The sequence below is a fragment of the Electrona antarctica genome (assembly GCF_951216825.1).
Source record: "Electrona antarctica genome assembly, chromosome: 5".
Taxonomy (NCBI): Eukaryota; Metazoa; Chordata; class Actinopteri; order Myctophiformes; family Myctophidae; genus Electrona; species Electrona antarctica.
In genome coordinates this window covers 32,487,283-32,502,769 of record NC_136810.1, presented here as the reverse complement: position 1 = coordinate 32,502,769, position 15,487 = coordinate 32,487,283, and the positions used below count along the sequence as shown (strand labels likewise).

The window sequence follows — 15,487 nt, the reverse complement described above, 5'->3', positions numbered from 1 at the left end:
AGTGTTTCTCAATCTTTTGGGCCAGTGCCCCCTATCAATATCTAGGTTCCCTCCTCCCAAAAACAAAAAACAAAAGTTATTTTCCAGTTTTAATAACTTTGCAATGCAAATAGAAGCCTCACTACATATATAAAAAGTGTGGTTACACCTTCGGTCTTGCAAACAATGTACAAAAAAAAATTATTCTTAACCCACTATATTCTTCAGATTGTGGGAAAAAGTGACATGCATTTCATCCACATATTGTGCAAAGCTCAAACTGTCTTGATTAGGCTTGTACTGTAACAGGAGCAGAAATATGATTTTTAACATCAAGAGGCTATTCTGGCTTTCTAATAAAGTGTAATTCTTCATAGATTCACCCCGTTTAGCCTCGAGGTCTGTGGCTCAAAGGTGTGAAAACCTGATCTGTGTAACTTAACTAGTAAAATGTATTTTGTGAATAGGAAATAGTGGTAAGCATGGCTGTTCTGTTACTATTAATTGACTGGCCTGCTAATCCCAGACAACGGTAAAACATTTACAGATAAAAGATTTCAGGCAAATTTCCAGTGTTTAAATTGGCAATGAAACTACAATTGTTTTGCTTAAGAAACATTATCAGTCACCCAAAGCAGAAAGATATACACTCAAGGTACCAATTCTGTTCCACATCATATTCAACCATGCAGTTTTCAACATAATTTGATACCCACATCTATTTAAACTAGCAATCAATTTCAAAGAACCATGGTTTTAAATCCTATATACTTTTGGATCTATATAAAATAATTTTCAATATAGAAAAAGCATACATGTCTGAGGACCCATTTAACACCATGCTTGATCAAAGAAAAATAAATACGTTAATAGAAAAGTAATTTCTAATACACATTTCTTAAGAGTCCACAATGGGTAAGGCAGAAATGATCCAAACACTATTCATCCACCACAGGAAATGCAGCATCTCTGTTAATCTTAAATGTGCTTACATGAAACAACAAATGATACACTAAGTTATAACAGCAAAGGTGAGGGCATTGCATTTTGCCACCATGACTATACTGTTTAGTGTTTACACAGCCAAAATGTTACTCCCCCAACAGCTACTGCCTTACATCTAAATGTGCCTCTTGCTTCATTCCACAATGCAAAGCCACGCTGATTAAAAACTAAAGAGTTGCTTGATTAGGCGCTGCTCACAGCACTTGCTATAATTCTATTCATAAATTTGTATACAATGTGCACTTGTATAGTACATCCATATAAATAGTTTACATCGACATCAGTTAGCAGGAATATTTTAAAACTACTTAAAATCATAAGCCTCAGTAAGGAATGATATCTTATTCAAAACCAATGACACTTGGAACCTTGGCGCTTTCAGTGAAATATACAAGAGTACATCACTGATGTACATCAGTGATGGGGGGGGGGGGGGGGGGGGGTGCATGAAATGGAAAAATTAACAGTATTAAAGACAACCACCTTTGTGTAATGTGTTGCTGCCATGTCAAGTCCAACTCTGCTTCTAGAGAATGGCTTGTGTTGTGGGTATGGGCCCCTATAGTTAGACAGAACACAGAATGCGTTGGGGCGGGTGGCCAGTGTGGCGCATATACTGGAAGAGGTGTCCTGGATCCGGACGATTCCGGAGTGCACTAGTCCGAGTCTGATCCCGAGCTGTCTTCAGCTGGCTGAAACACAGCTTCGTCTAGTGGTGCTATCGTACCGTCCCTCCTCAGACCCATTGGGCGGATCAGGTGCTGCCTGTGGGCACAGAGACCAGAATATTAGCACTGCTGTACAGTTGTTTCTTTGTTCAGTGACAGGTGGAAGAACGTCCAATGCTGGGAGCAAACGAAAAAACAAGACAGATAAAAAATACACACATCCACATCCAAATGAGTGTGATGCAGAGTCTTGCAGACACAGTATAGCTTTGATTAGAGTCCACGCCCCTTTGTGACCACAGACGATCTAAGAGGAGGCCCTCGGCCGCTGTTGTACACCTTTACTCCCTTCCTAAGCTCAAGGACCCTTAGAAGATGAGTCCTCCCCTTTCAGAGACGCTCGCCCCTATTTGGTCACCCCACCCCCACCCCCACTTGGCCTTCCTTCCCTTTCTATGGCGGTTTAATTACAGGATCAGTCCTCAGTCTAATCTCCTCAAAGCCGTGGCTGCCCCTCCATCCTAATCCAATTATAACTGCACTGTGTGTCACCACTTCCCTCTAAGATGATTTATCAGAGAATTATCCAATCAAAGATTTAAAAAGATCCCATTTGCATTCATTTGCAGGATGGAAAACATCAATGATCGTGTAATTTCTAGTTTGTTCTGAAATTAGAATTGTCCAGTTTTGTGAAAGGTCCCGAGTCCCACAGGTATCCAAAACAAGTAAAGACGGTAAAGCCTGAATGGAAAACGTAAGATGCAGTTGATACAGTATTCAGTGAAATAATCCCCACAGAGACGGTGAATAATGTGTGATAAGTAAAGGATATAGCCTCATGGAAATGATCACACAAAACCATTTGGAACCGTTTTATGAAGCAATTAAGCCCAAGGTGAAGAAAACAGTTAGTAAAAAGAGTAAAAGTGACACCTTTTAGTCATACTAGAGTAACTAGACCAATTAACATTGATTAAAGTCCAACACCCCAACCACCTGTGCCCTACTTTTCATGCAATGGCAGTGGATAAAACTGACAGCAACAAGGCGTAGAGCGAAAACCTGTACCAGAGAGAGTGAGCGAGAGAATTGGGTGTATAAAAGTGTTATTTTTTTTCCTGTGTGTTACTCTCTCTCGTCCCAATTAGTCAAAAACTCCATCCTATCCCCCAGAACGCTGAGAGGGGCCTGCCTGGTACTGGCAGATGTAAGAGCTGGGGGATGGGAGTCAGAATATGTGCTAATTGGGAGACCAGTTAAGCAGTTTGGGGAAGCGCATTCTTGCAGGGCACTGCCTGATCTCCCAAGAGCTCGTAGTGGGGGTGGCTTTGCTGTCTGCGACTCTCCCTCATGACCACGTCTCCTTTACAGTGACACACACACACAGACACAGACACACAACAGAATAGAGCGAGGAGAAGAAAGAGGGACCCAGCCTTGAAAAGGAATCTGCTTCTTGTGGGCACACGTGTCTCATTACAACTCAACCCCTTTCTCTTTGACTTGACAATGACAATGTCAGCTTTTTTTTGAGGGGTTCACCCCATCCAAGTTCTTTTTTTTGATGGTCTAATTTCACCTCCATGTGTCAGTCCACCCTTCTATGTCGCCTGTGTGCGCAATGTTTGGCTCTTCAGAATGAAGAAAAGGTGAATAAAGTCGGGGACACACATATGTTATTAGAAATCTCAAACGAGCCACATAAAGGATCTAAGGCCTTGCCAGCCCACTGTGCGCACCAATTAGGTGATAATTAATGGAGAGCTGGTAATGATGCTGCACAGGAGTGACGGCAGCTTCCATTTACAGTGGCTGAATGCGGCGGCATGCTGGAAGACCAGGCCTAATTGAAGCCGCTGGGCTAACGGCAGGAGATTCTTCCTTTTAATGAACCGGTTGGCAGGGAGCGCCCTCAGTGTTACCTTTGTCCAGGGCGTCATCTTGGACTAGAATTAGGTTCTGCTCCCTAAAGGAAAAGGTCAACATGACTACAACAGGGTTGAAGAGACAATATCTCATAATGATTCAGCTCACTTGAGTGTTTTTGGGGGTGCTTTTGTCGTTTTCATATGTTTACCTTGACATCTTGTCAATCATGTTGACGAGTTTCTGCGCTTCGTACTCTTTCTGCTCTTCCGTCATGTCTTCTATGGGGTTGGGCAGTAGCTCCTCAACGTGGCCTGTGATGGGATTGATGCTGCAATAGGTACAGGAGGAGTAGAAATGGGTCAAAAGGCAAACTTGTGCAGCACACGTCTGAAATGTTCAGGGGTCATCGTATACGGACAAATGTGTCTGCATGGCAAGACTTGTCCTTGGCTGTGGCACATTCTTTATTTTGGTTTTTATTTTAACACCCAGTTACTGGGTAACTGACACTCATTTACTATGACAATATGGCGCATTAGGAGTCCACCAGTACAGTGGTTCTCAAATGTTTTACTTTCAAGAACCCCCAGTCCATTTGTACATTCTCAGAGTTACAGACCTGTAATACTAATGGTCCATTTGGAACACCTTCAAGCAACCCCGAAGGTACCGTCCTCAACCCACTTTGAGGACCACAGTGTACCACAACTAGTATTGTTACCAGCTCTGTTTCTGGTAATATTTGTATGCGCATGGCAAAAATAGAAGTTTGACGATGAACCCTGGACATGCTACACAGATATCACATACATGCCATGGCATCAAACAATTGGGACACTTTGAGGCCAGATGACGACCCCCCACTCACACACACACTTCACTCACAAGGGTTTAGCGGATTTGTATTCCTCTGTGTCCGAGTCTTCGTCTTCGGAGTACTGAGTCTCGCCTCTGCCTCCTGCCAGAAGTCCTCGAGCCACCAGGAGTCCTGCTGCATTACCATACCCAGTGTACTTCAACAGGTTGTCCACTGCAAGGGAACACCACAAATACATGGTGGTGATGACAAAACAAAAAAATAAATCATCTACTGGAGTTAATGTTATGGAGCACTCATGCTGTCGATACACTGTATTGTCCAGTCGTCAACACCACAATGCATGTTCCCTCTCATTTTGTCCATCTATCTTCATGTTTTCTCTCACCACTTTCTTTGCAGAGGACAAAGAGAAACTCTGCAGTACTCTGCTTTACGTCCATGTCAATGTGAGTCATGAGCCGAACCAACTTGTTTCTGACCGTGTTGCCGACCTCTGGCCTAATCTTCACATCTTTTAGTGGAGGAAGCACCTGAGGGGGATGAAGTATAACAGACACCATCACATTATTTTGGTTTAGTAGGACATTACTAGCTTTTAACCACTTAAGCCCCATATACTTTATTATATCTCTGCTGTCGAGAAGAAACCACCAAACTCCAAAATGTTCATTTTTCAGGAAATGAAAAATATAATTTTTTCAGGAAATTAAGAAAACCGTATATTTTGAAAACAAAGCAATACTGCCTCCTCAAAGTTGGTGTTGTGAGTTTATATATTGTCAATTACTTGCATGAGAGGGGGAGCGGTGGTGGAGTTAGTTGCTTTAGCAGACAGTTTGAGGGTCCAATGGAGTTAAGGTTTTGTCCAAACCGTTTTTTACTACTTTCCATTGGTTCAATATTAATAATTTTCCAAACACACAGACATAAAGTGTGTTCAATAGCACTGATTTATGCAAATAAATCAAAAACCTCAAAAATTGAGATAGGAGGTTTCCTCCCGACAGCAACGATATGATAAATAGCTAAATTCGCCTAATCTATAAGCATTGTAAGCTTGTAACTGCAAGTTTCAAAATTTGCGAACTTTTTTGCTGATAATGAAATGCCCAAAATAGGGGCACCAGGTTGGAAGTAGTTTAACATTTCACATTTCAAAAGCTATTTTCGGATAAATGGCCTGACGTGTGCAAAATATACGTTCCATTTTGAGGAGCATTATTACCTGAGCCTTGATATATCTGCGGATCTCCCTGTGGTGTCTGCAGCAATCAGTGAACAGGCTCAGTACTGGCGTCAGTCCTTCCTTGTAGTTTGAACCCTGCTTAGAATGAAAGAAAATGGGGACGTGAAAGCCTGACCACACAGACACGCTACAGCTCTAGTGTGTGTGGGGTGGTCACTGGGTGCATATTGTCACTGTTGGGTGGATACTTTCATTACTTTCTAAAAGGAAAAAAAGAAACATAACCTGTTCCAAAGTAGTTCATATTTAGTCACATGTTTGTGTTAGTACCATCGGTTATAGGTTTCACTTTGAAAATATTTCAAAAATAGCAGATCTACAAGCTCACAATGCATCAATTGGCTAATGGTAATAATTAATTGCATTTATTAGCCAATTTAGGGCATTTATTATATAAAAACTGTAAATATGGAGAAGAGATGAATGACAGGATATGTGAATCTTACCTCAGGCTACTAATAATGCCATTATAAAGTAATTTACACATTAAAATCACCAAATGAAAATAAAAACAGTGGTAAATTCTGAAAACTGTCTGCATTTGTATTCTCCTAACTGCATTCCGATAAGGCAAGTATTCAAACACCAACATAAACTTAACTGTACCAGCAGTGGTGGAACCTCAACATGGAAATGCCCCGTTGAATACAGGCCAGTTCTACTGCCGCTAATTGTTTGATCCAGTGTTGCGCCGCTGCATAATACGACATTCCCGCTATTTGTTTAATGCGTTTAATTCTGTTTTAAACCTGATGACGAGGCCGTCGCGTTATGATGACGAAACCGGAAATCAAGTCATCATCTGGGCTGCTAGGGCTTCTGGGAAATTGAGCCCAATGCAAGTGGACGGGGGGTTTGTTTGGACTACAACTTGCTCTGCACTTTGGTTTCGTTTCGCATTGTCATGGCCGCTGGTGCATCTGATCATAACAAGACGAACGACCATTTCTCACCCAATTTTCACGGAACAAACGCCCAAATACTTCAGCGTATGCTCCAAAGGTAATAAAACAATCCAGGCAGCGTAGGATATTTGATTAAAAGGCGGGTTCCGCGGGGTATGGCGTCAAACTGTTAAGTAAAAGGCCTGTATTCAACTTTTACTAGCGTAAAGTAAAGGAATCTATAAGTACCCCCCCCCCTCCCTTAAATCTACAAGGTAACTAGTAGTAACCAAAGTTTTCAAATTTGCGTCTGAGATGTAGTGGAGTAGATGTTTACATCCGCGGGGGGTGGTGGGGTGTGGTGGGGTGTGGACCGCGTTGCCTGTCCCTTACACATGCAGATCAGGCATTGAAATGCTAATCTGTGTGCTTAACCTGCTATGTAGGTAAGGGTATATGCATGCATACAGTAGCCTACTTACTCTGCTTCTTAGGCTACTTGTTCACAATGAAGGATTTTCAGAATCCCCATGAGGATTATGAAAACTATTCGTCCCTATTCGTCTATTTTTGAAAACTTTTGAATAATTTTGACTTTTTTTAAAGACAAATAGTCTTTGTGGAGGGTCCCTGGCTGGCACAAAACATTTTCAGATGGGGGTCTGCGGCCAAATATACGGAGAATCTATTTTGTGGATGTGTTTGAGAACTACTGGACTATTACCTTGTCTATCCTTTTCTCCATGAAGTCGAACATCACCTGGACAGCATCCATGTTCTTGCCACTATACTCCTCCTGGCCTCCCTGAACAGGCACATCAATCAGCATGTCCAGACAGGACACAGGCAGGTTACTCAGCAGGTTCACCGCATGACTGGAAAAAACAACAGTGCTGTAACAACTGATAATAATCATTGCTATAGAGCAGTGGTTCTCAAACTTTTCTTTTCTCTTCTCAGAAACACACACACACACACACACACACACACACACACACACACACACACACACACACACACACACACACACACACACACACACACACACACACACACACACACACACACACACACACACACACACACACACACACACACACACACACACACACACACACACACACACACACACACACACACACACACACACACACACACAGGAATCGAATTGGGACGCTACAATTACATGTTTGATTCACTGATGTGGATCATGTGGTCATCTACCGGCACACCACAATGCACTCAATGTCAATGAAACAATGCTTACATTCCAGTCACAGTGTTCCGGTCTCATATTTGGGGCCTTACATCAAATCAGACAAACTTCAACAAAGCCTCCTGCCTCCAAACAATGGGCAAAAACACTGTGACCAAGTTCTGAAACAGGTTCACCTCACAGGTCAAAGAGGTGCATCGTAAATCACTTTTACGTGACACCATTTCATTTTCACTCCGTCTGTGGCCAGACATTCTTGGGATTCTTGCATTACATTAAAATGAAAAGAACACACGTCCACAGCAGTATGACAACTAGAAACATCAAAGGATGAAACACCAAACATGATTCATAAGACTGTTTCATAGTTTGCACTAGGAGCCACTGTGTGTAGTGTAAGTATTTTATCACTGACATTAAGTTACAACTGACATATTTTGGCATTAAGACGAGCCAAGTGAATGACAATGTGAAGAGCAGGGGTGAAAGGGGGCTTCGAACCTGTGTGCTTCCTCTGTTTTCTCCTCTGTCTGAGTCTTTAACAGCAAGAGATGGCGCATGATGGCTGCAATGAGGCGAAGCTGATGGTCACCTTCCTATAAAAATAAAGGATGGACAACAGCATGAAGCAGAGGGAACAAATACATCCAGGGGATACAGGGAAAGAAGGGTACATTATCCATAATATATTACTTTAAAATAGGTATGTTCTGATAAAAGTTGTTTCTTTCGAGATACCAATTCTGATCCCTGAACTTGCTTAATGGTCCACAGTGAGTACAGATCCGATACCAGTTTAAGTGGGTTCGATACCAGGCACTCCCAATTCAGCGTATGAGTAGCATGCCTTGGGTAACCAACAGTGCGTTTTAACAGCGGGCGAGCATCGGCCCGAAAAGATTAATTATCTTTTCGGGTATATAAATTAAAATAAAAAAAGAGAGAAGCAAAGAAGTTATTTGGATTTCCCCAACCATAGTCCTTTATATTCCTGGTTTTCAACTGAGCATATTAAGACCCATCATGCATGAAAAGAGATGTCTCCCTTCACGATGTGAATTGTGAAGAGGAGCATCTTTCTGCATCATGGCTGTACGTGGCTTAAATGCACCACATATGCCTTGCCCTTGTTCATAGAGATCAGGCAAACTAAAATGTGTAAAACCTTTGGTGGGACTCAAGTTGGTGTGTCGGTAATGATGTAACGTCGCCCTCCTTCACAGTGTCATAGTGCGGGACAATAAGCTGTTTTTGAGCACAAAGGTGGTGAACGGAGGGAGCACTGAAGGATCATCTTGACTAATTCTCCCTGACTAATCACAGAATGTTGAGAAGATGCCTTAGCCTATACTAGGGCTTTGGCCAGGTCAGATAGATGATAAACCTCTTATTGGGGCAGGGGCTAAAGAAGGGATCAGACCCATTTGAAAGCACTAAACCAGTGATATTAAATTAAATTAAATGATTGCTTTCAAACCAGGCAGGTTTATTTCTCACATGCGCTAGATTAAAAAAGACACACACACACTATTAAGAAGATAATATTTCAGCATCGTCCACTCGTCCAGTGGTATAGAAAGAAAGCATACTGTTAATAACAGTTCAATGCACTCTGTACTCACCTCATCATCAGGGTCAGGTAGTGTGAGGTTAAACAATGCTTTCAAAGCTTCCATGGCACGCTCGTTGTCCTCGGCAGGGATGGGTGGGGCCTGAGGTTCAGGAGGTGCAGCTTCATACTGACCAACCCAATGCACATCCAAGGTGTGCTCGAGCACCTCCGTTAGAACTCTCACCGCGTGTAGTTCTCTCCGCAAGCCTCCCCTCACATCAGGTCGGAGGGCAGAGAGCAGGAAGAGGAGGCGCAGTGTGAACAGGCCCACTTCGTGGTGGCCCATACGGATGGCATGTAAGCGTGCACACAGACCCCGAGCCAACTGCACGTCCGCTCCGACCTGCTGCGCCGCAGCGCTGTTGTACACTACGTTGCACAAGCATTTCAAGGCTTCAATGGCCACCCTCTCCTCAGCTTCAGTCTGGGTGTCTTCCTGAAAGCCATTTTGATTGTCACCTCTTTCCTCACAGTCATGCATCCTTAGTTGGGCCAGCTTGGCCAGCACCAGCATGCCCTCCCTGGTGGCCATGGGGCCGAGGACACGCTTGTCTCTGGACAGGATGCGGAGTGTCTCTAGGCAGGCCTTCTGGCTGCATGACTGCAGCTGCCTCCCAAGTGCTGTTAGCAGACCCTGACACAGCTCCTACATGGGGACGGTAGAAAAGGCAAGGCTGCAATTATACAGTATATAAATTACATGGCTGTCGTCAACAGCCCAAAATATATATATATATATATGGAAAAGTTTAGTACGTACACTATGCAGATTTTCCTCCTCCTGGTCAAAGGTGAAAGTGTGACTATTCTGAAAGAGACAACAACATGATGCTCATTCTTCGACACTGGACGATCAGTCATGAAATTTGCTTTTGAAATGTAATATGAGCGGCAGGATTTCTTGCAAGATTTGATTAAATGTAATCTGAGACCAAGTGTCCCGTGGTCTTTTGGTGCCGTACAGCAAATGAGCTTAATTTACTGTAGCTGTGACCAGCCTGCAGCTATCCATCACACCATAAGCGCTATTAACATTAATAACATAATATTAAACTGTAAGAGGGCGCTCCACAGAGCACACCATCTCCACACAGATCGATTCAAACGTGTGGTGCAAATAATGAAGTTTTTATTACGTTTTAATGTTCCAAGATTCCAGCTAACTTGCTATGCTAATTTAATGATTAGAAGTCGATGCATTAGCGATGTAGCTAACACGTTAGCACCATGGTTTGTTTTGGTTGACGTCAAATGAGAAGAATCAACTCACCTCTTGGTTATATCGCTTCAAAAGCGTTTTGATTTCCTCCTCGTTGTTCGCTTCGAGCTGTGATATGATATTGTTCAGATCCATGACTGAAATGTATCACAGCAAACCGATAAGTTGTCCTTTGTAAATCTTACTGTACCTTGCAGTCAGCCAGGCAGGGAGGCTAGCAGATAGTGGCTAGGTCAATGTGTGTGTAACCGGTTTGGTTTCCCCACTGTAAGGAAACACCCCTTTAAGTTTCTTTGCACTGCAGCTGTGTGGGGGTGAGCAACCCCCCCTCCCCCTCCCCCTCCCCCTCTCTATTTTGTCTTTTTTTCCCCCTTTTTTAAACACAAAATTGTAATAAAATGATAAATGGGTTCACTCTCCAGAGTAGATGTAATTGCTTAAATTTGTTCTGGTGAATTTTGGGAGCTTGATACTTTTATCAAGCTTGCTTTCATCTTTGATTTCATCTTATCACACGAAAAGATGAAATTACCTACCTAGGTTCCATCCTGGAGGCTAATCTTTCCGGTGATAAAATGGCCACCAACGTAATCAAAAAAGTCAACCAAAGAACAATATTCCTTTACAGGATCTCCTCACTGGTCAACAAAAACACCTTGAAGACCTTAACAGGAGCCCTCGTACAAGGTTTCTTTGACTATGCATGCACCTCCTGGTAACACAGCACCTCAAAGGCCCTTAAAACAAGGCTCCAGACTTCCCAAAACAAACTGGTCAGGCTCCGGCCTCACCCCCCGAACCCACCTCACCCCTGCCCACTTTGACTGGAATGGCTTAGGGTCGACGACAGAGTAAAGCATCTTGCAATGGGTCTGGTCCACAAGATTCGATACACCACCAAGATACCCATGTACCTGTCTAAATACTTCCTTAATGTTAACGAAGTCCACACCCACAACACCAGAGGGAGTGCAACAAACCATGTACAACCCAGATTCGGCACAAACAAGGGACTAAATTATTTTCGCTCCTATGCCACCAAAATGTGGAACGCCCTACCAACAGTCATTAAAACATATGAATCCCTTGACTCCTTCAAAACCGCTCTCAAAGGGCACCTACGGACGGCTGCCATTCAAAACTGGCCCCCGTAAAATCTGAATCCCCCCCCCCCCTTTCCCCCTCACTGTATATGTTTCTTTTCCCTTTTTACCTCCATTATGATGAATTCCTGTTCTTTTCTTTGTCTATAGAAGTGTCTATCTGTATGTCTCTAAATGTTTTGATGAATTGAACATGGTGGACCCTCTTGTAAACAAGTGTAATGCTTAACTGGGTCGTCCACTCACAGTTAACAGTCTTTGTATTGAGTTTGTGCTTGACAAACTCAATACAAACATTTTTCTCTCTAGCAATATAAAAGTAAGTATTAGCAGCAAAATGTTCTGGTCTCTGCTATATTGACTTAATTAGATTATCAAGGTGCTGTAAATAATATTTTTGGTTTAAACAAAAGGTTTTTTAGCTAACAGGTTAAAGATCTATGCAGTATGATAGTAATCATTGCTAGCATAGTAGGGCTGCCAATGCCAACACTGATGCTGCAGGGGTCTCCTGCATTGTCATTTCACCTGGATCTCTCCTGGATTTAGTAAGAAAGTCCCAAGATTCACCAGAACACAGGAACTTACATCTATCTACTATATTAATTGTTTCTGGGGGAGGACCCCCAGACCCCCCAGTGCTGGGTTCAATTAAATAATGAATGGTTAATTAAAGATGGACATTACACCTTGATGGATAAATGTATGTATGTTATGTATGGAATATATGCATATCTTTTATTTTCTTTAATTTTCTCTGGAGTTGTTAACCCATCTAGACTTTCAAGCACCAAACTGAATGTGTCCATATTTCATTTCATAAAATGGAAAAATCAATAAAAATATTATTGAAAAATGGCTGAAACTCAGTACCCGTCACTTTCCACTGCTAGTAAAGATTGATTGATTGATTGATTGATTGAAATATTTATTAACAGTTTGCAGAATTACAGTACATTTCAAGCACAAACTCAATACAAAGACTGTTAACTGTGAGTGGACGACCCAATTAAGCATTACACTTGTTTACAAGAGGGTCCACCATGTTCAATTCTTCAAAACATTTAGAGACGTACTGTGACGGCCCCCTGTATTGTACTATATATTAGGGTGTGTGGTATGGTATATAGTATGGTAATTATATTAGGTGGTCTGGTGTAGCTATATATTATATTTATAGTACACTTTGGTTAGTTTATGGTTTCTTTGCTTTGCTTACTCTAATTTCTGTTCTCCTTGTCTTGCAGTGGATTGGGGAGCAGAGCTATGATGATCATGCTAATCAGTCAAGCGGGCGGCACCTGGGCCCGGTGCCGACGCCCTGTATAAAAGCCTGTCTCCCCAGTCCCTTCCTCAGTTCTGTTGTTCTCAGTTCTCCTTTGTTATACACTTCTATAGACAGAACAGGAATTCATCATAATGGAGGTAAAAAGGGAAAAGAAACATATACAGTGAGGGGGAAGGGGGGGGGATTCAGATTTTACGGGGGCCAGTTTCGAATTGCAACCGTCCGTAGGTGCCCTTTGAGAGCGGTTTTGAAGGAGTCAAGGGATTCACATGTCTTAATGACTGTTGGTAGGGCGTTCCACATTTGGTGGCATAGTAGCGAAAATAATTTAGTCCCTTGTTTGTGCCGAATCTGGGTTGTACATGGTTTGTTGCACTCCCTCTGGTGTTGTGGGTGTGGACTATTGAATCTTGTGGACCAGACCCATTGCAAGAGGCTTTACTCTGTCGTCGACCCTAAGCCATTCCAGCCTGTCAAAGTGGGCAGGGGTGAGGTGGGTTCAGGGGGTGAGGCCAAGTATAGCCTGACCAGTTTGTTTTGGGAGGTCTGGAGCAGTTTGTGCATTACAGTAAAATTACGTAATTATCTGAATTTACATGACTACCGTATTCTGATATAATAGTATTAAATGTTGTGCAAATGGCAAATACAGTCTATTCATTATTTGCCTTTAGCCACTTAGTTATATACCGTAGTCATTACTGGTGATTTATCAAACGGTGTAAATATTCAATGAAAGCACCAATAACCATCCCACAATATTAATATCAGTAGCGTCAATTAAGCAAAAGCTAAGGTATGGCAAGGTCATAACAGCATTAATATCAAAGGCCACCAAACACTCAGGTAGGCCTGGTCCATAGCTCTAATGCGTTGCATTTGCAACGCATGCGTTGCATTTGCGTTGCATTTGCAACGCATTAGAACTATGGACCAGAGCTAAGGTAGGCCTATGCCAAACAAAGGCTACTTTGTAACATGTGTAAATAGCTTGAGACAACATAATAACCCTTTTCTAAAGGCAACAGAAATACATAAAATAATATTCAAACGTGTAGTCTACAGTGGATAGTATTATTTTTTCCAAAAGTAAAAAAATAAAAATAAAATGCCATTGCTGCTAATTAATGCTAATAATCCATTGCACCTGTGTGATGCTGACCTACTGAATCGGGGAATATAGGCCTACCATAACACAATTATCAACGCCGATAGATAGTATCGAGATATTTGATTTTGTCCACCCCCCATACAGATAATGAGATAATGCACAGGTTATATGCTCCAATAAAACCTTTGGCAGGAGCCAGAGGTCAAATGTTATGGGAAAGATGCATGAACCCAGCAGGGCTTCTATCTATAGAAATATAGTTATTTCCGCACCATGTTCTCACACACACACACACACACACACACACACACACACACACACACACACACACACACACACACACACACACACACACACACACACACACACACACACACACACACACACACACGAGAGAACAAATGACAATATGCACTTTTTCATTTAGATTTTAAAATTATTTATGTGGCAACAAATAATTTCACATACATAAACTGTCATCTTAAACTGTAACAGTTTAACCATAACAGACATTTTCCAGTGCTTTTATTTACAGAAAAAGTGACTAGTTCATGTATGTTACTGTACACTTTGATACTCTTCCCTTTTTATATATACCCATAGGGTACATATATAATAGGTCCTCAGTAGCTTTGAATGCATTATAAAATACACAAACCTAAGTTAATGTTTTCTTTACTAACCGTACAAAACAGAAAGCAAAAATATCAATTGTAACATAGAAGATAAAGGATACACCATGTTACAAAGTTACAGGGAATACATACAGTACTATGTCACAACACTCAATCAAAACCATGAGAAGAAGACAAGCCAATTTGACTAGTTTTTATAAGCTTACACATACCTACCCTCCGATGCCAAGGTCTTGTTGAAACTCTTCTGCTACACCATATGTGACAGAGACACACAAAGCTCATAACAAAGAGTCGTGCAACAACGACCGAGAGAGAATAGCAGTACTGACGTCAGTAACGGCTTACAACGCAAATAGTTGCACATATTACTGACAGTGTGGGTGGGATGAGAGTGTGCTCATTTAAGAGACGGACAAGGGGGCAGTTACAGAAAAAGGAGTACATTCCTAAAAAAAGAAACAAAGGCACAGCTTGGCAGGAGAATTGCACTCTTCCAATGATTCTGCTGCCACTTTTGAAAACCTATATGATTTGAAGTAAGTGGTTCTTCAACACTGAAAACAGAATTTGTTGAAGAACTTGCACCAAATCCCTAAGTAAAGTACACCACAAACATTTGCATGATTGACCAGTTACAGTAGTCAGAGCCTCCACACCGTGATTCCAATAACCTTGCATTGGTTCTCTTCACCATCTCCTTTTTTCTGTTGCACTCGGTTGTGTGCCACTGGGAACTTAGGGAAGGTTTACATCCACTGTTTTGGCAGGCTTGTAGCGTGTGCACGGTTGTCCACTGTCTCCAGAGAAGTCCTCCATAAGCAGTTGG

General features: G+C 42.1%; 1 protein-coding gene across 2 annotated transcripts; it reads right to left on the bottom strand.

Moving 5' to 3' along the window:
• Positions 1-76: 76 nt before the first annotated feature.
• Positions 77-10,838, bottom strand: ric8b (RIC8 guanine nucleotide exchange factor B). 2 transcript variants are annotated; one of them, XM_079500542.1, is made up of 10 exons: positions 10,573-10,838; positions 10,063-10,110; positions 9,313-9,948; positions 8,192-8,286; positions 7,199-7,349; positions 5,570-5,668; positions 4,730-4,874; positions 4,410-4,554; positions 3,733-3,852; positions 77-1,749 (listed from the first exon to the last, which is right to left on the bottom strand). In XM_079500542.1, exons 1-10 carry the CDS (start codon positions 10,654-10,656, stop codon positions 1,641-1,643), a joined length of 1,632 nt encoding a protein of 543 aa, XP_079356668.1. In that variant the 5' UTR covers positions 10,657-10,838; the 3' UTR covers positions 77-1,640. The 2 variants fall into 2 exon arrangements, with proteins under 2 accessions (XP_079356668.1, XP_079356669.1); XM_079500543.1 differs by having other exon boundaries at positions 5,570-5,665; positions 10,573-10,837.
• Between the last annotated feature and the right edge of the window lie 4,649 nt (positions 10,839-15,487).

Coding starts and splice junctions, on each gene's coding strand:
- ric8b (XM_079500542.1), bottom strand. CDS start 10,656: ATGGATCTGAACAATATCATATCACAGCTCGAAGCGAACAACGAGGAG. Junction 10,111..10,572: donor TGAAGCGATATAACCAAGAG/GTGAGTTGATTC, acceptor TGTCTCTTTCAG/AATAGTCACACTTTCACCTT. Junction 7,350..8,191: donor AAAACAGAGGAAGCACACAG/GTTCGAAGCCCC, acceptor TGTTTTTTCCAG/TCATGCGGTGAACCTGCTGA.